At 34.5% G+C, this 26,356-nt stretch overlaps 1 protein-coding gene across 1 annotated transcript in view; it reads right to left on the bottom strand.

Moving 5' to 3' along the window:
• LOC101670523 (eyes shut homolog) overlaps positions 1-26,356 on the bottom strand; it is an 858,786-nt gene that overhangs the window by 467,252 nt on the left and 365,178 nt on the right. Inside the window, 1 exon segment of the mRNA XM_045069380.1 lies at positions 3,294-3,407. Within this exon segment, the coding sequence (XP_044925315.1) occupies positions 3,294-3,407 (114 nt within the window).

Here is a 26,356-nt window from a genome sequence, read left to right as displayed (position 1 = left end):
TCTTTTCCTTCCCCAGGATCCAATCCAGGATACCACAAATGTAATATTAGTACTCATGTTTCTTTAGTCTCCTCTGGTTTGGAAAATTTCTCAGACTTTCTTGTGTTTTGTTTTTTGGTGGAAGTATAGTTGACATACGATATTATATTAGTTTCAGGCATACAACATAGTGATTCAACATTCATATACATTATGAAATACTCACCTCAATAAATATAGTGACTATCTGTCACCAGAGTTACTATAGTATTATATGCTCTCTGCTGTATACCACACCTTTATCCGTTCATTTATTGATGGATACTTACGATGCTTCCATATCTTAGCTATAATTAATACTGCAATGAACATAGTGGTGTATATATCTCTTTGGTAGGTATTTTCGTTTTCTTTGGACAAGTAACCAGAAGTAGAATTGATGGATCATATGGTAGTTTTATTTTTAACTTTTTGAGGAGTTTTCATACTATTTTCCATAGAGGATGTACTGGTTTATATTCCCACCAACAGTGCATGAGGGATCAGTTTTCACCTCTTCCTTGCCAACATTGTTATTTCTTAACTGTTTGATACTAGCTAATCTGACAGACAGGAGTGGTTTCATTTCATTTCATTCATTCATTTCATTGTGGTTTTGATTTGTTTCTCCCTGATGATTAGTGATAATAAACATCTTTTCATGGGTCTGTTGACCAATTTCTATGTCTTCCTTGGAAAAGTGTCTAGCTATTCAGGTCCTCTGCCCATTTTTTAACTGCACTTTTTGTTTTTTTGGTGTTGAGTTGTATGAGTTCTTTAAATATTTTGGATATTAACTCCTTATCAGATATATCATTTGCAAATATCTTCTCCCAACTTATAGGGAGAATTTATTCAATTTATTGATGAGTTCCTTCAGGAAAACTGACCAGTTACAAGCAAAATCATTAAACTGGGCCACTTTCTTAAAAGATATTCAAAAGTAAATTAAAAATGAATTAAAGACCTAAACATAAAACCTGGAACCGTAAAGTTCTTAAAAAAGATATAGTAAACTCTTAAACATCAGCCTTAGGAATAGTGTTTTGGACCTATCTCCTCTGGCAAGGATGACAATAGCAAAAATAAATAATTATGACTGAATTAAAGTAAGAATCTTTTGCACAGACTTTCCTTGTTTTTGATGACCTTGATAGTTTTAAGAAGTACTGGTCAGGTATTTTTAGAATTGGGATTTGTTTGATGATTTTATCATGATTAGACTGGGATAATGTGTTTTTAAGAAAAAAATCCCTATGATAAAGTGCCATTCTCATTACTTCATATCATATGTCTATGCTATTAACATAATTAAGTACTGTTGATGTGAACATTGGTCATTTGACTTAGGTAGTGTTTGTCAGATTTCTCCGTGGTAATGTTACTTTCCCCCAACCCCCATTTCCATCCTGTGCACTTCAGAATATAGTCACTAGGTGCAGCCCAAACTCAAGAGGTAAGAAGTTATGTTCAATCTCCTTGAGTGTAAAGTATTTCATAAATTATTTGGAATTATTCTGTATAAAAGATGTGTCTATTATTCTGACTCATGTATTTATCCATCATTTATTTTTCTCAGTATGGACTCATGGCTATTTATTTCATATTTTGGGTAAACTATTTCTTGCTCAAATTATTCTAGCTTTGGCAGTTGGCTCATGTGTCCCTTTTACATAGTCTCATGGTTTTCTATCTTTCTGAGTACTCCTTGCTTTCTGGCATTACAAGACTCTCCACACTCACTTTTACATTCTGCATTTTAGTTCTAGAATCAGCTAGATCTCTAAAGAGATCCTTTTGTTGGAGAATGGTATGAGAAACTAAGATCTAGGTGCTAGTCAAACTTATTATTTTTAAAATGAAATCTAATTTTTTTCACACTACTAGTATTGCTTAGATAATTCTCTATGTACCTTTAAAGATGTATAATCAAATAAATATATACTAAGTCTTACCTAACCAAACATTAGAAAACAGTGCATATGTGCACATTTAATGGTTTTTACATATATATGTCAGAAAATTATTTAAAATTATAATTAAATACTTGATGATGATTAATTTCTGGCAGGTGATATAGTATTCCTATGACTTACTTCACTTAATCTATATTCAGATCCATGAGATAAGTATATTCTTATATCTAGTTAACAGATAAGAGAACTATAATTTCATGAGTTTATATAGATAGAAAATACTTGAAATTTGTCAGCAGTTATATTTTTTCATTAATAAGAAAATCTAAGAAAATTAGGTGCAACATTTGAAAATATCTAAATTGATTGTATTTAGTTGAACATTGTGATGGTTACTTTTATGTGGCAACCTGACTGCGCCACAGAGTGCCCAGATTAACCAGTATTTCTAGGAGGGTCTGTGAGGGTGTTTCCTGATGATACAAGCACTTGGATCAGTAGACTCAGTAAAGTAGACTGCCCTTCCCAAACTGGGCAGGCATCAGCCAGTCTGTTGAGGGCTTGAGTAGCACAAAAACTAAAGAAAGGGAGGACTTGCTCCTTTTCTGCTTACCTGCTGAGTTGAGATGCTGTTTTTTATTTCTTTTTGGACTGGGATTTATACCATCCTCTCCACTGGCTCTAATGTCTTTGAATTCAAGACTAAAATTATACCGCTGGCTCTCCTAGGTCTCTGGCTTGCAGACAGATCATGAAACTTCTCAACCTCCATAACTGTCTGAGCCAATTCCACATAATGAATTGCCATAATACACAGATAGGTATAGATACATAGATATATCTCCCATTGGTTCTGTTTCTTTGGTGAACACTAGCTAATTTAGTTTTCAAATTCATAATTTAGGAAAATATACTAAATCCAAGGAAGCATCCAGATTTACTTTTCATATATTAGTCAACACAATAATTTACAAATAATATTTAGTTTGGTAAATGGAAAGAAAGAAAGAAAAAACCTGACAATTTCTCGAGAAACTGAAAGAACAGGAAAAAATATTTAAAATATAATATGATAGATTGGCAATAAATTCATTACTTTTCATTTTATCATTTGGTTGCATCCGTGGCCTTTCTAATAGAAAAGTAAGAAACTCATCTATTTCAGTGAATGTATAAACAAAGCTCATTTCACTCTAGTTTCTGCCTAAGGGATAATTGGTTGGTCACTTTAGAAGTGGACTTTAAGAAAATGAAGGACTAATAATGTTGTTGGAAGACTGAAATGAGTTCAGATAAGAGACAGAAATGCTTTTTAAAGTTAATTATGTTTGCATTACCTTTTCTCTTGGTGTTCATTACCTTTAAATGGAGCCACACAACGGCAGAAGTAATTACCAGGTTGGTCAATGCAGGTTGCGCCATTCTTGCATGGATGTGAAGAACACAAATCTGTATTTATTTTATATCTTGAACCTTTTAAAAAATAATTAAAAAAATAAGGCAACCAGGTGTCAGGTTATAATTCTTAAATTTTTCCAAATCTTTTAATCCATTTCGGGTGATATCTGAGACTAAACTATCCAGATAAAAAATGCCACACATATTACTGTTAGAACCCATTCATTTCACCTTACTACAAACTGCAACAACTTCTCTTGGAATTACTAAATGCAGACTAATCTCTGAATTGGTAGGCATTCAAAGTCTGCTTAGATGTGAAATAATTTATCTTCTGCTTTGGATTCTAGAGACAGAATAGATGTTTCAAGTTACTGGGATACAAATCAAATGTTAATTTAAGGAAAATAAAAAGGACCAAAAAGGAAGTACTAGTGAATCAATAGCATCCTGATGTTTGTTCTCCAGGGCTAAATGTTTTTAAAAGGCACAGTTGTCAAATGTTACTTACCAATAAAGCCAGGGGGGAACAAGTATTTGAATTTATCCATGAACTCTGTAGATGTAGTGTTATGGAGGCAGGGTGATGAGTCACATTTCTTTTTATTAATTTCACAAAGCGGGTCTATATGGAAAGAAAATAAATCAGAAGTATTCATTTACTATATAGTTTTAACATTTTCTTTTTTCTTTTTCTTGTTTTTTTCTTTTAAGTAATCTCTATGCCTAAGGTGGGACTCAAACTCACAACCCCAAGATCAAAAGTTGTATGTTCTATGGAATAAGCCAGCCAGGGACCCCTTAACATTTTCTTTTAACTGGTTCTGCAGTGCAGATTTCCCATGAATGTTCCACTTAGAGCTGTGTTTCTAAAGCTGACTTTCATTTTCTGTCACTTGGATTGTTTGTTAATTTGCAAAGCATTGAAAACATAGCCTAAGCTGATTTTGAATTGATTTTTAACTTTTTTGATAGCTAATTTTTTTTTTTGCTAATTTTGAATAAGAACAGAAAAATTGGCTTTGACACATAACACATGGGCATTAGCAAGTTAGAAGAATGGAAATCTTTCTAGTCTTAAATGTTTTTCTCTAAAATGGTGAAATGAATCTGGGCTGGAGGAAAATTAAGGTAATAGATAACTAAATAGGAAAGAGCAAACCTAACTAAATAGAAAAACTATTTGTATTATCATGATCACTAACAAAATATTAAGTGAAAATGTGACATTAGAATATCAAGTTAACCCAGGAAAAAATAACCCAGGAAAAAATGAAAATTAAAAATAATGAGTGAATAAATACTTTGCTTAAACCTTAAAATTATTTTTTGGTAATTTTCCTTATGAATCAACTTTGTGAGAAGAAAAATGGCACATTTAAAAACCTTAGTGTAGGGGCGCCTGAGTGGCTCAGTGGGCTAAGCCTCTGCCTTCGGCTCAGGTCATGATCTCAGGGTCCTGGGATCGATCCCCGCATAGGGCTCTCTGCACAGCAGGGAGCCTGCTTCCCTCTCTCTCTGCCTGTTTCTCTGCTTATTTGTGATCTCTTTCTCTGTTGAATAAATAAATAAAATCTTTAAAAAAAAATAAAAAGTAAAAAAATAAAAACCTTAGTTTATTCCTTATAGTTAGGGATCTGCCAAAGTTCACTTCTTCAAAACACCTTGTTTTTTCTCTGTGTCATACAATTTTAAGAAATAACCTTGAGTTTTTGTTTATGATAAACAGTACATTAAGTTTTAATAAGTGACAACACAGATCTGAAGATGGTCTTTCTTAAAGTTAACCACAAAAAAACAGTTTCTCAGATATAATAGGGGAAAAAAAGGTTGTTTCATTGTGGTTTTCAAAACAAGTAAGACTTTCTCATTGCTTAAAGGTTATGCAGTGCTTTATTTTTGAAACAATCATTCACATAGAAGTAGAATTAGGAACACTTTTGGGAAGATAGATTTTGGACAACATTTTGGCTTATAATGATGACAGTTTGATAGTATTTACTTGCATATAAAGTACTGAGAGTCTCAATACTTTTTCCAATCTTGGAAAACAAAGTTCTATTATTAGAGTGTCCTCCTAATGTAAAAAAAAAAAACAAAATATTTAAAAACATAAACAGCTCTTTATCAAAATAACGGATATATATTGACAAGGGCTATTGTAGGAGTTACCAGAGTAACAGAATGAAATATGGTATAAAAAGAAATATTAGAAGTTTTAAATATGAGTGTGATGGGGGGGCCTCTGGGAGGCGCCATCAGTTAAGCTCCAGACTCTTGGTTTAGGCTCAGGTTGTGATCTTAGGGTTGTGAAATCCAGCCCCACAGTGGCCACCTCTGTGCTCAGCATGGAATCTGCCTAAGATTCTCTCTTCCTCTCCTTCTGCCCCTCCCCCACTCACATGTGCATGCTCTTTCTCTGAAATAAATAATCTTAAAAAATAATAAATATAAGTGTAATGAACTTATAGTTGATAAACCTAAAAAAAGTTTATTTACAAAAGCAAAATATTCATTCAACACTAAATATATCTGTTTCTATGATTATGTGAAGATGTAGTAAAATAATTCAAGCAGATATATATATTCAAATGTTCTCCTGGGAAAAGAATTAATATGCATGTTTACTAGATGAATGGTATCTTCTAAAAATAAGGAGTTACTTCTACCTCAAATTAACCTTCAGGAATTAGTTTTGGTTAGCATGTGTGCCTACCTTGAAATCCATTCTGACACAGGCAGCTAAAGGTGCTGTAAAGATCAACACAAGTAACCTTTTCCACAGGCTTCACTAAGGCACTCATCTACCTCAATCTCACAGTTATTATTTAGAAACAAGCAAAGCATTCACTTCATTATAAATATGTCACTGATACAACTGGCAACTAAGTAAAGATTATGTTCAGTGTATATGAGATTTTCAACTTGTCTGCAAAAATTCGACACATTGCCTAATGCCATCAATTACTCTTTCTGTTTTTGTTCTGATGTGACTACAACTACGGCTTTATTCTCATCTCCATGCACCTAGGATTCAAAATTTACATTACTTCCTTAAAATTGAATACATACATGACTATTTTATATATAATTATACAATGTTAACCAAACTGACTTTCTTTGATGCCTCTCCTTGAAAAACAGTCCATTAAATATATTTGAATCCTTTCTGCATTTCTTTAAAAACAAAATAAAAACCGTAAATAAGACCTTCTCAGCTCCTTGTTTCTTTAAGTTACTGTTGGATTGCAAATTGACCCTTGTACATGGAGGGCAAGGAAAGACAGAAGAAAGAGGTTGAGCACTCCAGATTTGTAGGTGGTAAGTTTAATAATAAGGGAACTTTTCTACAAGGCCTGCCTTGGGCTGCCAAAAAACCAGGCATTTACCTGCCAGAATCTTAACTTTATTTATAGTCTATAGTCTATAACTTGGTTCAGCCATGTATTTAATCCAGATAATCTTAAAAACATCTTCCTCTTTCAAGTTTATATCCTTAAAACAGCTCCCAGTGTGACAGTAGTGGCAACATGTATTTATATATGTATTCTACGGACAGAGGCAGCGGTAAGGAGCCTCCAAGTGCCCCCAAATAACATGAGGGTCAACAAGCAGCCACATTCTCTCAATGATCTCCTTCAACAATTACTATAAACTGAATTTATTTTCATATTCCCAAATTATTTTAAATAATTTCTAAGTAGAAAAAGGTAGGCTTTTTGCAAAATTATTTAAGGAAAGAATACATAGTGGAATGTGTCTCTTATTTCCTTGCACTATTCATCCTCCAAACTCCCTTTTGCCATATGGATAATTAACTGCTTAATAATTCTTTAATAAAAGTTAAAGACCATCTCTCATAATAGGTGAAAATCCAAGTTATATCTTTCTCAGTCGTGGGTACCCCAAAATGTGGATATGCAACCAAAAGCTGACTAATATATCATGGACCCACCACAGGATTTGAAAGCAAGATGGTGATGCCAAGAAACAGGGATGGTTTTGCAGCTGGTAACATCAGGACAACCATAACAGTTTTCCATGGCCCTACTAACAACACTGCTTCAGTGTTGCCTAGTGTCACTGCCATCCATCCCTACTGACGTTGTGATAATATATGATGTTTCCTTATCTACTGTCTAGACTCCATCTTCTATGCCAATTTTCCACATCTCGTTCTAGAAGCTCCTATAGGTCGTACTTGTAATGTTCTTTAATAAACTTTAAATTAAATAATTTTTTTGTAAACCACACTGAGTATATTTCTAATACCCACAGTGAATAACTCTATTACCGGTATGCACAATTTGTTTTTGACATTATTATTAAATATTTATATTTCAATTTTACATATAAAGCAATTGGGGAAAAAACTAAGAAGAGTTTTCAGTTATCTGTAGCAAATATCACTAATGTTAATAAATCATTAATGTTAGTCTATATTTCATGTATTCTATTTTCAGGGGCAAAGAAGGTCATAACCACCAACCTTTGAAGTTAGGGATATTTGTTTATACTTTCTTTTGCTGTCTTTGCCTGGTTTTGCATTCTGGATAATAGTGACCTCACTGAATTTCTCAGAAAGTTTTCAATATTCTTCTCCTTATAGAAAGAACTGTACAGAGGGCATAGAGAAAAGAATTCTTGTGTACTGTTGGTGGCACTGTAAATTGGTGCGACATTGCAGGAAACAGTATGGAGTTTCCTCAAAAATTAAAAAAGAAACCAAAACATATTGTTCAGGAATTCTACTACTAAGCATTTACCCCCAAAAAAGAGAGAATGTTAATTACAAAATATATATGCATCCTTATGTTTACTGGAGCATTATTTATAAAAATCAAGATATGGATGCAACCAAATGTCCACTGATAGACGAGTGAATACAGATGTAGTATCTATCTATCTATCTATCTATCTATCATCTATAATCTATCACCTATAGATCTACCATGAAATATTACACAGCCATAAAATATGATGAGATATTGTCATTTGGAACTACATGAATGGACCTAGAGTGTATTATGCTAAGGGAAATAAGTCAGACAAAAAATAGTATTTTTTTCCAAGACATCATTTTTATGTGGAATTAAAACAAACAAACAAATGACAAATAAACAAATAACCAGAAACAGACTCATAAATACAGAGATAAAGTGGTGGTTGCCAGAGGGCATGGAGACAGTGAATGAAATAGGTATTGTATAGGGAACTTAGTCAATAATATTGTGATAATTTTGGTGAGAGATGGTAACTATACTTTTCACAGTTAGCACTGTACAACATATAGAACTGTCAAATCCCTGTTGTGCACCTGAAACTAATATAACATTCTATGTCAACTATAGTTCAATAATAAATATTAAAAAAAGAAAGTTGTGTATAGTTGACATTATTAATTGCTTAAATATTTGACAGAATTCACTGGTGCAACCATCCGGCCAATGTTTTTCTTCAGGGTAAATTATTCAATTATAACTCAATCTTGTTTCTTGTTATTTGTTCATTTTTAAAAATTTCTAATTAAGTTTTGTGTTTTTGTGCCTTTCTAGGAATTTTTATAGTCCCTCTATGTTTTCTAGTTTGTTGGCATGCAGTTGTTCTTAATAATTCCTATGACCTTTTAAAATTTCTGTAGTGTTGTAATGATGCCCCCCCTCTTCTATTCCTGGTATTGACAAAGTGTGCATGTGTGTCTCTCTGTTTTCTTAGTCAAACTAAAGATTTATCAATTTGTAATATTTAAAAAAAAACCCAGATTTTTGTGGGGTTGATTCCTCCTATTTTCTGTTTTCTATTTTATTGATTTCTAATTCAATCTTTGTTGTTTTCCTCTTTAGCTTATTTTGGATTTAATTGCTTTTCTTTTTAAGCTTTTTTTTTTTTTCTTTTTAAGCTTTTGAGGTACAAGTTTAGATTACTTACTTTAGGTACTTTTTTGTAATATAAGCATTGAAACCCATAAGCTTATATCTAAGCACTTCTTTAACATACATTTTGATTTTCTGTATTCATTGCCATTCCATTCAAAAAAAATTTTCAAATATCTCCTATCATATTTCTTTGTGTTACTTATATGTAGGTTAATTTCCCAAATATCTTTCTGGGGTTGAGTTTTAATTAATTCTATTGTGGTCTTTTTAAACCTAATATATTGTCTGTTGGAGAATGTTCTATGTGTTTAAAAAGAATACATTGTCAGCCATTCTGCTGTAGCTAGGTGGAGTTTTCTACAAATGCCAATTAGACCTGCTGGTTGATGTTAACTCGTCAATATATTAGCTGATTTTTCATCTAGTTGTTCTATTATTGTGATGAAGTTACTGAAATCTCCAACTATACTTGTTAATTAATGTTTTTACCTTTTGAATGTTTCATTTTTGGTTAGTGCATACTGGCATTCTGTTGATAGATATGTATATATTTATGGTTGTTATATCTTTCTGATGTATTGATCCTCTGCCATGATGAAATTTTGCTATTTGTCTCTTGTAATATTTCTTGTCTTAAAGTGTATTTTGTGGAATATTAAGAAAGCTCCTCTAGCTCACTTATATTTACTCTTCATATGGTATCTTTTAAACATCATTTAAGTTTTAGCCTATTTGTGTCTTTGAATATGAGCACATAATCTAATGTTGCTTTTTTTTAAAATCCAGTCTGACAGTCTTGTGATTAGAGTGGGCTCCAATCTTAGTTTAGCAGACAAAATCTTCAAAGCAGGTGTTATAAATATGTTCAAAGAATTAAAGAAAACTGTATTTTAAAATTAAATTAAAATTTGATGAAACGCACACAGGAAGTATGAAAATCCAATAGAGAAGAACTATAAAATAAATAATTAAAAATAAATTCTATACAGGAAAATGCAAATAACTGAAAAAAGTTTTCTAACAGGGCTTAATGGCAGATATTAGATAACTAAAGAAAGTCTCAGAATTCTAAGACAGATCAATAGAAATTACAAATACTAGCCAATTCACTAGGACCAACTGAAACACTAAGTAATCCCATAACAGTTAACTTTGTTACCAAACCATTGGCCTTTGTTGCATAACATGAAGTTGGGTTTTAATCATATTTCTAGGTCCCCACTTCTTTCCCCATTGACATATATTGTTCTTTCTCTTTCTCCACCTATCCTATCGGATTTTCCCAAGGATTGACTATTTCTCCTGATTTTCCTTTCTGCGCCCTTTGATTTTAAGGCTTTTCATACACTCCTATAAACATGTTCCCTACATCCTGATTCTCACTTTTGACTCAATTCCTAGTACATGTTTCAAACCTAACTCTGGCCATATCGTTATCTCAAATTAAACACCTCAAGACACTAAATCCTTCTCCAATTAAAATGTTATCAGTGATAAAATAATTTATATCTTCAGCAATCGTTTACTGAGTAGTTTACTGAATTCTCTTTAGGATTTCTTTTGGATTAATTATTCTATGTCTGCTAATTAGGAAATGGAGGTATGTAGGTAAATACAACACATACAGAAAACTTCGTTATGTGCCAATCTATTTACTGCAATTGTTTTGCATGTTGTTGTCATGTTCTGCATTATACCCTTTAGCAGGAGTGATATTGATAATTTAAAATAGTTTAACAAAGTAACAGGAGTTTAAGTCTTATTTAAAGACAAATAAGACATAAGTTATTATTTAGGAGCCTAATATATGTATGAATAAAAGATCTACATCTTGTTTCATTACTTCAAAATCTCAGAGCATCAAGGATAAAAGGAAAACTTGAAGTGTTTCTGGAAAAAAAAATTACTTGGCTTATTTCGCTAAGCATGATACGCTCTAGTTCCATCCATGTTGTCGCAAATGGCAAGATTTCATTTCTTTTGATGGCTGCATAGTATTCCATTGTGTATATATACCACATCTTCTTGATCCATTCATCTGTTGATGGACATCTAGGTTCTTTCCATAAGTCAAGCAGTGAAAGACAACTATCATATGATCTCCCTGATATGAGGAAGTGGTGATGCAACATGGGGACTTAAGTCGGTAGAAGAAGAATCAATGAAACAAGGTGGAATTGGGAGGGAGACAAACCATAAGTGACTCTTAATCTCACAAAGCAAACTGAGGGTTGCTGGGGGGAGGGGAGTTGGGAGAAGGAGGGTGGGATTATGGACATTGGGGAGGGTATGTGCTTTGGTGAGTGCTGTGAAGTGTGTAAACCTGGTGATTCACAGACCTGTACCCCTGGGGATAAAAATATATGTTTATAAAAAGTAAAAAATTAAAAAAAATTACTTGGAGTAACGAAATAATAAAATGATCCTCTTTCTCAAATATTCTCAAGAAATTACTTTAGGATGTGCTTCTAGGAATGGGGCACCTGGGGCTTAGCCAGTTAAGCAATCCCCTCTTGATTTCACTCAGGTCATGCATGATCTCAGGGTGATGGGATCCAGCTGTGTTGGGCTCTGCACTCAGTGGGGAGTCTGGTTCTCTCCCTCCTCTCCCTATGTCCCTCCGCATGCTTTCTCTCTCTCTCTCCTCTCCCCTTATCTCTCTCAAATAAATAAATGCTAAAAAAAAAAAACCCAAAAACCAAAATAAACAAACAAACAAAAAACACCTCCAAGGGAAAAAAGCAAAATGGTATACGAAAACATTCATTTAATTCAGGAATACAGTGTTAAGTTATCCTATGATAAAGGCTGGGAAAAATCACTGTCTAAACTAATGAATGTTGAAGAAACTCTTTTTTCAAGTGTAGTTTTGTGGATCCATTCTACATATAAAGTGGACATAAAGCTGTATACTACATGTAAAACTTAAATAAGAAGAAACTAATTCTTTAAATACAGATAAAGAAGTCAATGAGAAATTTGAACAGAAATATAAAAGTGTACTGAGAATGCAATTGTCTAAATCAATTAAATTTGATCTGAGCTAAACTGATTTAGTGTAAAATAAACTATTAGATCTCAAGGCTAGAAATAATGTCCTTCAAATGGACTTCGATTGCAACATAGGAAACTTCAGAAAACAGATATAATTCTAACACCACTTCATCAATGAAGAATATTTATATATGCATAATAATATGAATGTGATTTGTTTTCAACTTTTAAACTCAATGTTTAAACAAAGTGCAGCTGACAGTTATAATGTATTCAAACAATGATAATGTAAACACACAAAAAAAGTGAAGGAATTTGGTAAGTGGAAAGGGTTAAATGGGAAAGAGAAGAGTAAGAGCACCAATATTGTTAACCTTAATAAAAGTCAAGATGGGACACCTGAATTCGATTAGAAATGAAAGTGTGAACGCAAGAACTAAGGTGGTTCAGAGAATTAATGAGAAGATTCATCTTTCATAATGGAGAACCAGTTAATTAACCTGCATAATGAATTCACAAAACTCAAAAGAGCAAATAAATTTTTTGAATGAGCAAATAAGGCATAACAGAATAAAATAAGAAACTATTTAAACATTTTTGTCTCTGTTTAGCCGACTTGAAAGTAGAGAATCTGTTTTTTATTATTAGAAGTTGATTTTTATTTACCATGTTTGGTGCTCAAACTTGTTTTTTGCTTGTTTTTAAAAATTGTATCCATTTCAATAACATTTTGTGAAAATATCTCCTCTCTCATGAAATAATTGAATTTAAATGGATACATCTATGAAAGTTTAGTGTGAAGTTTATAAAATGACTAGTTCTGTGACTATCATTAAGTAAGCTCAGATACATGGTTCTCATTTTTATAATCAATACAACACAGAAGTTAAACCTCAATTTTCTCTTGTGCTATATATAAAGTTTTCAGTGTTGTCTTCAGCCATGCTTCATATAACACCAATCTGTGAATTATTCAATTATGCAAAAGAGATTTTGCAGCTAATTCTAAAAAAACCCAAAAACATTTTACCATATTTTGAAAATTTATAATCAGTACCTCTACTTGAATAATATATTTTAATAACATAATAGTGGTTTTCTACAAAAACAAAGAACCATATAGCAGCAGAAATATGGATTTAACAAGAGAAAAATAAATACAAAGAAAAATAAATTCCTTTATGAAAAGCTAAAAGCTGATGAATTGTGAAATATCCTTATCAATCTCTTGCAAATTTTATATATCTGTAATACCTAACTGAGAATCTGGAGGTGGCACTTCTAGACAACACAGTTATAGATCCATTAGCTTATGTGCCAAAACAAAGCATGATTTCCATTTTGTGGAAAAAAGAAAAAGAAAAGACTACTTCCTTTAACTGTGAAAAAATGTTTTATTGAATTTCTGTGCATCTTTCTCTTGCTATGATTTTAGAAACAAGGGATTTTTCAGAGAAGAACTTGAAGTAATGTTCTCTAAAATTACCTATTTTAGGTATGCTTTATGTATCTCCAGATCAAACCAGCTGGTCACAATTACACAGTGTTTACTATCTTTACATCTACTTACTTCTGTAATCCTGTAACAACCTTAGTAGGCAGGTACTGTTCTTATCTCTCTTTTAAAGGTGTGGGATTTAGATAAATAGAGGTAATATAAACTTGCTTATGTCTCTCATCTGGTTAGTGACAGCTGCAATTCAAACCCAAGAAATCTACTGTCAGACTTCTTATTCTTTATACTTGATTCATTTTAATGGAATTTCTCACTCTGTAGAATCACCTCATATATTTCTGGTTATTTGTGCCAATAGACTAATTCATTTGATTACCAAAAGACATGTGGCTTTCCCCTCATCTCCTGTTCTGGATATCTTTATCAAAATGTTGCCTATTGTAATGTCTCCTGTCAAGGATTTTGAGTCCCTAAAATGTGAAGGAGCCTTTTCAAAGTTCATTCCAAAAGCTGAGGCAGGAGTTCTAAAGCAAATCAGCCTAGGTTCCCTATACTCATTTGTGTGTGACAGCAGGTGTAGTAGAATTCAGAAACTTGATGTTGTGGGTTTATAAAATGAATTCAAGTATATGGCTAAAAATCCATGTCTTAAGGATTTTAGGTGGTCCCCTAACTTGATCCTAGTATTTCTAGCGCACAGTACAGAAGAAAGCCTGGCCAGTTACATCATTAGCAATGCTCATTACATAACAGTGCATTGTTGATTCAAGAATAATTGCTCTTGGGGCACCTGGGTGGCTCAGTGGGTTAATGCCTCTGCCTTTGGCTCAGGTCATGATCCCAGGGTCCTGGGTTCAAGCCCCGCATCAGGCTCTCTGCTCAGCGGGGAGCCTGCTTCCTCCTCTCTCTCTGCCTGCCTCTCTGCCTACTTGTGATCTCTGTCAAATAAATAAATAAAATCTTAAAAAAAAAAAAAAAGAATTGCTCTTGATCCAAGGCCAGAAAGAAATGTCCTGAGAGTGTCCTCCTAAAGAGGATGTAGGTAACTTTTCTAAGACATCCTTGCAGGTGACACAAGATGAGTTTCATATAGCTGTTTCTTAAAGTTTCCATCAACATAATCTTGTTTTTATGCATACTAAAGTTCAAACAAGTAAACATTATTCCGTAGGAATTTAGTACCTGTTTCTTCTTAATTATATTTAGAAATGGATTAAGGGATACTAAGGCACAGGTAAATTTAGATCTTCCCTAAAAGGTGTTTTTTCCTCCAGTCCAATTTTTTTTTTTTTAAAGATTTTATTCATTTATTTGACAGACAGAAATCACAAGTAGGCAGAGAGGCAGGCAGAGAGAGAGGAGGAAGCAGGCTCCCCGCTGAGCAGAGAGCCCGATGCGGGGCTCGATCCCAGAACCCTGGGATCATGACCTGAGCCGAAGGCAGAGGCTTTAACCCACTGAGCCACCCAGGCGCCCCAACCCTCCAGTCCAATTTTTGATAAATGTTGACTACAAATAAGTTTTAGATTATATTAATATATACTGGGGGAGCTGGTATCTTGCTTTCATTATAAAATCAAAACTCCATGTGGGGCACCTGGGTGGCTCAGTTGGTTGGGCAGCTGCCTTCAGCTCAGGTCATGATCCCAGTGTCCTGGGATTGAGTCCCGATTGGGCTCTCTGCTCAGTGGGGAGTCTGCTTCTCCCTCTCCCTCTCCCTCTGCCTGTTGCTCTCCCTACTTGTGCTCTCTACCTCTCTGTCCAATAATAAATAAAAATCTTAAAAAACAAAACAAAACAAAACATCATGCTTCAGCAAATAACTAAGTTTACAAAGGTATTCAGAACAGAGTGATATAATTTTGTGGTAACTGAAAAGCCTATTGTTGAAGAAGAAGTTTTACCAAAGTTAAACAAGCAAGAAAAACTTGATTTGAGGCTACTGTAATTGAGAAAAGAGGTCTGAACTCAGTCTGAACGTGGCGACACAGTCACAAAGGATGAGAGTGTTTTTAGGAACTATCGCCTATGATCATTACCTACATGTGCTTGCTCATTGGCCTTTAACAAAAGAAAACTTTCTCAGTCTTCAGGACAGAAAGCAATTTGGGTGAAGTTCACGAAGAAAAGGTAGAAGAGGGACCTCTATGGTGAAACCACTTGGGTCCTGTAGAGGAATGGAGTGAGAATAAAGGCAAGAAGGCAAGAAGAAGACTGTCTACACTTCAGTCAAACTACAGGAAACCTGAAGGCTGTCTTGGCCTTATTAGTCTTGGGACTAATAAGACACTCTATGAGACTTAAGACACTTAAGTCTTGGGACTGATAAGACACTGTATGAGAATTCCTACAACCCTGAGTACCCAAAGAGTAGAAGGAAATAATAAAATAGTAATTTATATTCTTAACCTGGCATTCTCACATTCTGGTGAAGTCTGAGAAACATGAGTATGTCTCATTTCCACACTTAGTGAACTAGAACACCACATTCTCCCTCAGGTTATGATTCCTAAATATGTCTCTGAGCTGTTTGGTCCCAGTTATCTCTAATCAAACTGAATGCTATACTGCTACCAATCTATATTACTGAGAGACAAATTCAACGGAATTTCAGCCTCCAACTGATCCCCACCCCTCCTGCATATTTTGAAGCTCGTCATTAATGCAGTCCTAACTCATGAAGAAAGGGGATTTATCATCTCAGAACATCCCAAGTGTTTGACAGGATACCTAGCAGTAAGGCAGCAGCTTCTCTTCCTCCTCCTGCCCCTCCCCCTGCCCTTCCTCCTCCTCCTTCTCAAATTTGACACTTTAGTTTTAAAATTCATGCAGATCTTGAATTTTACAATCATATTTAATCCTTGTTAAGATATAGATTATTCTATAGCATAGTACATATAAATTTGTATGGAAACTTGACAAGATGATACTGCCGTTACTCTTGAGACTTTCACAAAGCCTTACATACATCCCCTAGGGTCTAGTGCTCTAGCCTGAGAAGTATAGAGTTAAAGAATAAAGTAAAAAGCTCCCAGTGTAGTCTCTACAGAAACATCAAAACCTGCACCTAGCCTACCTTCTAGGTAGTATCTCTTTTATCCTGCCGTTTTTCTCATGTAACCTCTTCTCCAAGCAATACCAGCAACTTTTAAAACGTCTGTGATTTTGCCTGGTTCCTTTTTAAAATTTTGATGAAAAGTCATCTCAGGGAGCCTCTGCCTATTTTTTCCAGGTACAGGCCATTTCCACATTCTCTATTATTCACACCTTCCTCTGTAGGCAATTGCTTATGTATCTGCCCCATCCTTAAAAATGTAGGTTTATAAAAGGCATATATCTCCATCCTGGCATTTCTGGCACTTGAAATAGCTACTGACACATATTGGTGCTCACAAATATTTGTTAAATGAATGAAAAGTTGAATGTATATAATGGCAATGGTAGGGTATTTCTAAAGGGCAGATAATCATTTCAAATCCTGTTTAGGACAATTCATTAACAAAACACTAAAATTCTAAGTAATATAATGAATATCATAAAGTTTGTCAGAAATAAAATTTATGATTGACTCTTTCCAATTTCTGATTACGTTCCACATGATTTGACAACAATAAGCTGCATTTAAGGTGTGCATGTATATGACTTTAGAGTTTTATTGCCAAAATGTAGATAGAATTTAAATGAGATTTCTAATTTGATTCAGTGAGCAGTGATAAAGTCTCCACTTGTTCAAGCAAATAAATTATTAAGCATAACCAGTTTGAATACATTCAATAAAATAGTATCTATGCATTCTTCTAGTTTGTGAGTTTGGGATATACAAATTGAATAATCAAGAATTCTATATCTTTTTTTTAGAAGATTTTATTTATTTATTTGATAGGCAGAGAGGCAGGCAGAGAGAGAGGAAGGGAAGCAGGCTCCCCGTAGAGTAGAGAGCCTGATGCGGGGCTTGATCCCAGGACCCTGGGGTCATGACCTGAGCCGAAGGCAGAGGCTTTAACCCACTGAACCACCCAGGTGCCCCAAGAATTCTGTATCTTATTTTAAAATAAGTTTTAGATGTTAATTTCTATATAATCTTAATTTTCTTTTCTTATATATTTCCAGGTCTGTATTTCAATTCTGACTAAAACACACACAGATTCGAATTAGTTTTCCTTTTCTATGTTTCACTTATTAGTCTTGGTTTTCTTGATATTTTCTTCAACCCAATTTATTCATTTGTTTCTTCCACGTGGGCTAAAGCAGACTGTGATAGGTTTCTCTTCACAGAAACCATAAAGTAGGAATGATCCAGTGACCAAAAAGCAATCCTAAAAACCAGATTCCTGTGTCATACATAGTATCTCCAATATTCTATACTTTCTTTACTCTGTCTCTTCAATTTCTTCATTACCCTTATCTTTTGTGATTTGCGTAGGTGCTTAGTTTTTCCCATCTTCTCCTGTCTAGTGATTGTTGCTATCACTTTTTATTTATTCATTCTTACATTTAAATATACATTCTTCCACCTACCATTGCCAGTTCACTTAAGTAAAACTATCATTTGATTTATAGAAAACATCAACCATTCCACAACTTCCACATTAACAGAGTCCCGAGCAAAATCTCCAGTCCTAACTGGAACTCTAAGATTGAACTAAGATTAGTTATCAGTTGACACCACCATCTGAATATCTATTGATCACCTCAAATTCAAAGTGGGCAAAACAATACTCTCAGCAGCTCTAACTTCATTCTTCCTTATTAACTATGATAAACTGCAAAACCTAAGTGTTATTTATTCCTCTTTACTTTCACTGAATATTTTTTTAAAGATTTTATTTATTTATTTGACAGAGAGAGTTCACAGTGGACAGAGAGGCAGGCAGAGAGAGAGAGAGGGAAGCAGGCTCCCTGCTGAGCAGAGATCCCGATGCGGGACTCGATCCCAGGATCCTGAGATCATGACCTGAGCCAAAGGCAGCAGCTTAACCCACTGAGCCACCCAGGCGCCCCTACTTTCACTGAATTTAACAGCAAGTCCTGGCAACTTTACTTCTAAAAATAACTCAAATCTGTCTATTTATCTCTATTGCAATTGCAAACGTCCAAGTCTATCATAATTATCTCTCTCCTGGTGAGAATACAAATGATTTTAACTATAATAGTAAATATTCACCCTCACTTTGATATGGCCTGCATTCACATCCAGAGTGATTTTTTTTTTTCAAATAGAGTATAATTATGATATATAAATCCAGTCTGACAGCTTCTGGCAGCACTGCAAATAAAATACAACTTCATTGCCTTCTGTGATGTGGTCCCTAACAACTTTTCAGCCCACAACTCATACTACTTCTTTCTTGTTCACTTAGTTGTACTTGTTCAGGTTCCTAACACACCTAACTCATTTTTTTTTTTTTCTGAGGGTCTTGTACTAGCAGCCCTCTAAACCTAGAACGTTCTTCTCGTGGGGTAAATTCTTTCTCATTCAGATTTTGGTATAAATGGAAACTCCTTGAAGATGTTTACCCTGGCTATACAGTCACTCTCTCACATCACCCTACTTTATTTTGCCTTGTAGAAATTATTATTGTATACACACACAAACACACATAATATGTGTGTGTGTGTTTCTTGTTTTTATTAATTTGTTTTTTTTCTCCCAGTGGATAGTTAGCTACATAAGAGCAAGGATCTTGTTTGTCCTGCTATTAGGTGTTTCCCCATCAACAAAACAATGTTTCCTACAAAGTTGGACTACATAAACTATTTTAAGTGAATTAATGAATTCAGGAAGTTGGTCCATTATTAGTACCCAGAAATATATAGAAATACAACTGTGTGATTTTATATATATATATCTCTATATACACACACACAAATATATACCATATATGATATATATAGAATATATATGATATATATATATATCAAGAAAAATTTTAGAATAAGAACATTTATTTTAGAATATAGTTTTTCTGAAATTATACATAAATTACTTTTAATCCTCAGAAAAACTTATTAATGGTAGAATTATTAATCTACTCATTAATTATTACTCGAAAGGCTGAAATTTTTGTTTATTCTACTGAATATTTTTGATTGGTGTCAAATTCCTTTTTATGTGTATTTGGCTTTGTGTATGATAATTTTTTTTAAAAACTCTACATTTAGGGGCACCTGGGTGGCTCAGTGGGTTAAGCCACTGCCTTCGGCTCAGGTCATGATCTCAGGGTCCTGGGATGGAGTCCCGCATCGGGCTCTCTGCTCAGCAGAGAGCCTGCTTCCTCCTCTCTCTCTCTGCCCGCCTCTCTGCCTACTTGTGATCTCTGTCTGTCAAATAAATAAATAAATAAAATCTTAAAAAAAAAAAAAACTCTATATTTATTATAAATAAAGATCTCACTGTATAGCATTGTATGTTAGGTTTCTTCTTAAGTAGAAAAGTGGGAATTAAGGCACTGAGTACTGCTTCTGTACTTCTGGTGATACTGGAGTATACAGTCTGGCCAGGAATGTAGGGGAAAGTGTCCTTTAACTTCAAATCAAGTCCAGACCGTAGCTCTTTCATTTACAGCCCAGGTGGGAGTCGATGGCCAACAAATGTGATCTAAGGGCCTAGGAGAAAATCAATATTTCCACCATGGATTTAAATGAGGTAGAGACCTACAGTTAAAGTAAATATATTTTCTCTTCCACTCCTCATTTCCACTTAGAGGAATCTTGCCTTAAAACTCTTGGCCTTGAGGGTTGCTGGGGGGAGGGGGCTTGGGAGAAGGGGGTGGGATTATGGACATTGGGGAGGGTATGTGCTTTGGTGAGTGCTGTGAAGTGTGTAAACCTGGTGATTCACAGACCTGTACCCCTGGGGATAAAAATATATGTTTATAAAAAATAAAAAATTAAAAAAAAAAACTCTTGGCCTTTTTGTCCTTCGTACTACACCTCCTCACAAATGTGCGATGATGTACTAGGGGATGGAAAACAGTCTCCATTCAAAGATTTTAGAGTTAGTGGAGCTAATCTTCCAAAGGTCCAGTTTGCAGGAGAATTGATCACTGTGTCTGACAGTACTGATAGGAGGCAGCAACCTACATACTACATACATACATACATACATACATACATACTACACTGGCTCTGCAGTCTGGATATACCCATTTGGATTCTATACAAAGATATATCTTACCACTGCTAAATTTAATACATTGATTCTTGTTGGATGGATGTGTTTTTATTATCTATTAGTTAAAACTCAGACATGAAAGAAAAATGCTATTTATTGGTTCAAACACTCACAGAGCCAATAGGATTAAGGCTGGTATGTTTATCTATAACACTAGGAATTCACTTTCCCTCTATTCCTTCTACAGCATTATAGTTTAGGACAGTTATAGATTCTATTAGGAGTCTGGAAAAATTGTATATTAGGGTCTTGAACTGAAAGCTGAGTACCTAGATCCTGGAACAAGGTGAGATTAGACAAAGGTTGCTGCTTAATTTTCATGTTCACATACAGATGTGGCCACAAAGTCCAGTCACCAGACACGGAAGCAGCAGGTTGACTTGAGACTTAATTCCTTATGTGAATAAATCCCCAAAAGTCCTAGTCCTCGTTCTCCCTAACTAAAAGTCTCCACATACTGAGCCTGCAGGTGTCTAATAACCGATGGGCAGTAATGTATACAACAGGTAGAAACAAATGGGCCTGCAATGAAAAATGTGGAATGAGTTCATCACAGGGACTCTCTTATGAAGTGAAAATATCTCACAACTGTGATATGTTTTATTGACTTAAAAATATTTCCTTTATAGATTATAAACTGCTGATTGGTTTGTACTGATTAAACCTTTTACTTTACTCTTGAAAATTAAACTATAGGATATACTTATTAAAAATTATTTACCCAAGGAGTGCCTGGGTGGCTCAGTGGGTTGGGCCTCTGCCTTTGGCTTGGGTCGTGGTCTTGGGGTCCTGGGATCAGGCCCTGCATCGGGCTCCCTGCTCATGGGAGGCCTGCTTCCACCCTCCCCCCACCTCTCTCTGCCTGCCATTCCCCCAGCTTGTACTCCCTCTAATAAATAATTAAAATCTTAAAAAAATTATTTACCCAAGAAAGCAAAAACTTAAATTTAAAGATGCAAAATCAGATTTATTGTGATTCTTTTTTACAGTTTTGGCAGCATTTTAGAACCAGTACTTGGCCTAATAAACTCATGCTTTTGACAATATGCAGAAGAATATAAATCACATAGTTTATTTTTCAATCCCAACTTTTCCTAGATTTCCCCCCAGGGTCATTGCTATAAGGAAAAGTACCATAAATATCAATGCACTTGCTTTTTGGGATATTTAAAGAGATATACCATTTAATGGCATTAGTGCAAAACAAACTTTTTGGCTACGTTTAATTTTTGTTACAAAAACTAACAGTTGAGTTTAGTGCCTCAGTTGAATTAACTCAATAACAACCAAAAAAAAAAAAAAAAGTGGCTAAGAGCACTGTTTTTTATTGGTGACAGGGCATTTTTAAAACCATGGTATCTTATCTTGGGTTAATGCCAAGTCTTTTTATCCTTGATCTCTCAGAGGATTCTCATAATTAATGGATAGCTAATAATCTATTTCTTAATAAATATTAATACTTTTCACTATCTAAACAGAAATACTGTTACTAGAACTCAGATGAAGTTGGTGAAATTATGTAAATGTATTAAAATTGTGAGACACATAAATGTTAGAAATTATCTCTGATTGTACCTTTAGCAATTTCAAACCTATTTTCAGGTCATGAACAATTGGTAATAACAAGATTACTCTTGGTAATTATACACTTGCAGATTTCTTAATAGTCTATCAGGTGGAATAACAATATGGAAACCCATTTTCCTATAATGCTTAGTCTCAGAAATGAATATTTTTTTTCTGTATAATGAAGCAGGAGTTTATTAGGCATGTCATCAGAGTTGAAAGGAAAAGTACAACAGACCTATTTCATGGTACAGTAGACTTTATATCTGAGAGCACTTCAGAAAGGAGATATTAGATTTACAGAAATAATCTTGTTTCAGTTTTTAGTCAAAATTACAACACATTCAAAAGTCTGAGTATAAATTGATTCAAGCTTGAATTCATCAGGGAAGCTATCTAAATTGGTTAGATTGTATGCTTTCAAATCAGTTCCTTTCTTAGTAGACACTTGCTAATCATATACTAATCTCACTCCAGTCAAAGTATTTATTCATTCTGAAATAGTTACACATAGCACTATGAGGATACTAATGAGATACTGTGCATGCAAAAGTTGAAAGATGGACTATGTCATATCAGCTTAATCCTGGGGGAATAGCAAATGGGATGGGTCCTTCAAATATGGTAAGTCGTATATAGCACAAGAATTCTTATTCTTGATAGGACATAGCACAGAAAGTTAGTGGTCTATTTCCTAATCCTTCTTTAAATACTTCATTAAAATGGCCTTGTTAGAAAGAAAATGGCAACTTATTTCTCAAGAATTAAGTTATCTACTTCCATCACCACTTATCCTAATGATCTGTGTCTGCTGGATTAGAGTGAAGGAGGGAAGAAAGCAGAGAGAAAATTGAGTATATAAAAAAAGGAAGAAAGAAATACACATAAAGAATTCAGATGGAAATTTCAACTTCTAGACTAACTCAAAGATCCCAGCACATAATTTTTAAAATCAGGATTAAAATTTATATGTCTAAACCAAAAAGAGGATATTCCTCTGACTCTGTGGACATACATAAATGGCTGTATGTTTATGGTCCCTGAACAATTGGTACCTAGGATAGAGACTAAAGCAGGATAATACCACCTTTTTTTTTTTTTAAAGATTTCATTTATTTATTTGTCAGAGAGAGAGGAGCGAGAGTGAGCACAGGCAGACAGAGTGGCAGGTAGGGGCAGAGGGAGAAGCAGGCTCCCTGCCAAGCAAGGGTCCCGATGTGGGACTTGATCCCAGGACGCTGGGATAATGACCTGAGCTGAAGGCAGCTGCTTAACCAACTGAGCCACCCAGGCATCCCAGAAAATATCATCTTTATTGAAATCTAAGATGTCAGAGATTAGTAAATGCACCAGAAATTAATAAACATACCATCAGCCATTGGGTATTCTCTGCATTAGAAATGACAGTATGTGAAGAAATGCAAAAATGTGCTTTAGATTGCATGAAATACCGTTGCAGTCAAAAATGAATGATTGCTATTCAGTTGTATCAATCAGGTAACAGAGAGGAGACAGAAAACACTTTAGCAATTTAAAAAGGAAAAATTTAATGTAAGAAATTGTCAACTAGTGAAAATGATTACTTACTAAGATGAGTAAAGGGATTTCTAAAGAATATTAGCATTAGAGCAATCCTATATTCTATAATATCCACTATGATGTGAAGCATACCCAGCCAGGTGGCCAGAGTAATGCAAGAGTACCAGGGCAGAGAGAAGACTCTCCTCTCCCAAAATTAACATTTGAAAAAAAATATGTTGCTACTTGGTTTTGATACTTTTAATATCTGGTATTACATGTTATGGGATTAGTACAGATCCAGCTAATAATTTAATCATCATTTCAGTAAAGCAGCTTAAAGATACGACTGTTAATTCTACCACATGGTAGGAAGTTAACAGAGTGAAGGTAGTGTTAAAAATCCCCAACTGTATTGCTGTTTCCTGTCCATTAATCTATATTCATGTAGAAATCATTGTATTTTTAAGCTTAATGGTAATTAGTGACATTATGTACACTCTCATTGCTAACTTTTCTGATCCTCTTAGAACCTTTCCTGCACTACTGAAGTGCTTAATGCCCGAGAGTCTTCCTTATTCAGTCCGAATTCTGTTAACTTGGGTGATGCCAACATTTATCTGGACCACCCATTACTTCAGTGCATGCTCATTTCCTCAACATTCTATTGTCCAATGACCTTTACATCCAGTTCACATCAGCTACTCTAGCTGTGGCTATTGTCCTCACTATCGCAATACAGACATTCTGCGGATTTGCTGTTTTTCAATTAATAATTTGTGATCTCCATCACCTATCCTTATTGCTCATTCTCAATTTTTCCCACTACACTTCTACTTTCATTTCTAGATCTTTGTACCTTCTATCGCTCCATAAAACCACTCTCGCAAATATTTCAATTCCTTTGTGGTTTTCTTTAGTAATATTCACCAGGTAAAGCTAAGCTTGGTCAGAGCTTCCCTAGTGGTGTCAGCGTGCCCATATAAGGGTTTCAGGTTGGCCTAGATAATGAACCCTGTGTCCAATGGGCAGGTGCCAATTTCCAGATTAGCCACATATTGTAGGCAGGCAATATCTGGCTTCAAGAAGGCTTAGCAGTGTATATCATGTGTCATAAGATGTTACTGATTTTTACATGCACTCATCTGTAAAAAAAAAAAAAAATGTTGGTAAACATTGTTTTTAATCAATGCAATAATCTAATTTGCTTCTGCTAAATCTGCTAGTAGACCATATTCTCTAATATCTGTAAAATCTGATGCTGTTCATTGAACAGTTTAATGTTCAGATGAACACTGATGATGTTCATGAACCTTCTTAGACACCACAGTATACTTTTGAATTTCTCTATACTCCTTTAGCCTTTAATCTTGCTAACATAACACCCTTTCAAGAGATGACCTAACTTTGTACTCCTCAGAGAGAACAGCAATCACAGAACTCCATAAAACTCATAAAATTTTAACCTTCACATTTTACCAGATTTGCTCCTTCCCCTACTGCCCCCTACAACAAACTCACTCTTTTCTTTCCTCCCCCCCCCCCACTGAGGGATAGTATTACTATTCAACATGTGGTTGTTAGCCTTTCCCACAGTTCTGGGGGCTCTTCCTCTATCATTTCTTCTCTTATCTCTTGAATCTTTAAAATTTCCCTTTCATTGTTTACTCTTATCAGCACTTAAAAATGTTCTGCTCAAAGAAAAACAAATGAGAAAACTTCTAGAGTTCATCATTTTCCTTTTTCATCTTCCTTTTTTTTTTTTCTTTCCCTATCTTTCCTGCCAACCTTCTTAAAAAATTAATCTACACCCATTCTCTTCTATGTACTCATTTTCAGTACTGGGACAAGTACAAGTAACTTCTGTCCCTTCTCTCTACAGAAATTGCTTTTTGCCAATGTCACAAGACCATTAAAGATAAATTCCAAGTTTGTTACATTTGAGTCCCCATCTTAGACTATCTTGAAGTGGCATCTGTTAGTATAGATTTGAATCTCCTGTTTTAGGTGAACCTCTCTTCTGGCTACAGCTCTTACTGTTCCCTTTACCAAGTGTGTCTTCCTGATGTAGTACCTCTTTTTCTACTCCCAGGTCAATATTGCTATGCCTCAGCTTCTGTCATGGGCACTCTTTCTCTTCTTAATCTGCACACATTGCCTGAGCAAACTCACATACTATTTGAATAAAATACTTTTATTCAATATAAGTAAAAATATTTTATTTATATTATTTACAATAAAGATTTTTATAGGCAAATGACTCCAAAGTATACATCCTCAGCCTAATTTTGCTTTCTGAAGTTCAAAATCCCCACTTAAAGATTTATTTACTTATTATATAGAGAGAAAGCATGCATGGGGGAGGGCAGAGGGAGAGAATCCTCAAGCCAACTTCCTGCTGAGTGTGGAGCCAAACTCCGGGCTTGATCTCAGGACCTAA

Source organism: Mustela putorius, unplaced genomic scaffold (genome assembly GCF_011764305.1).
Source record: "Mustela putorius furo isolate JIRA1106 unplaced genomic scaffold, ASM1176430v1.1 tig00003927_pilon_pilon_pilon, whole genome shotgun sequence".
In the NCBI taxonomy this organism is placed as follows: Eukaryota; Metazoa; Chordata; class Mammalia; order Carnivora; family Mustelidae; genus Mustela; species Mustela putorius.
This window is presented reverse-complemented; position numbering and strand designations above follow the sequence as displayed.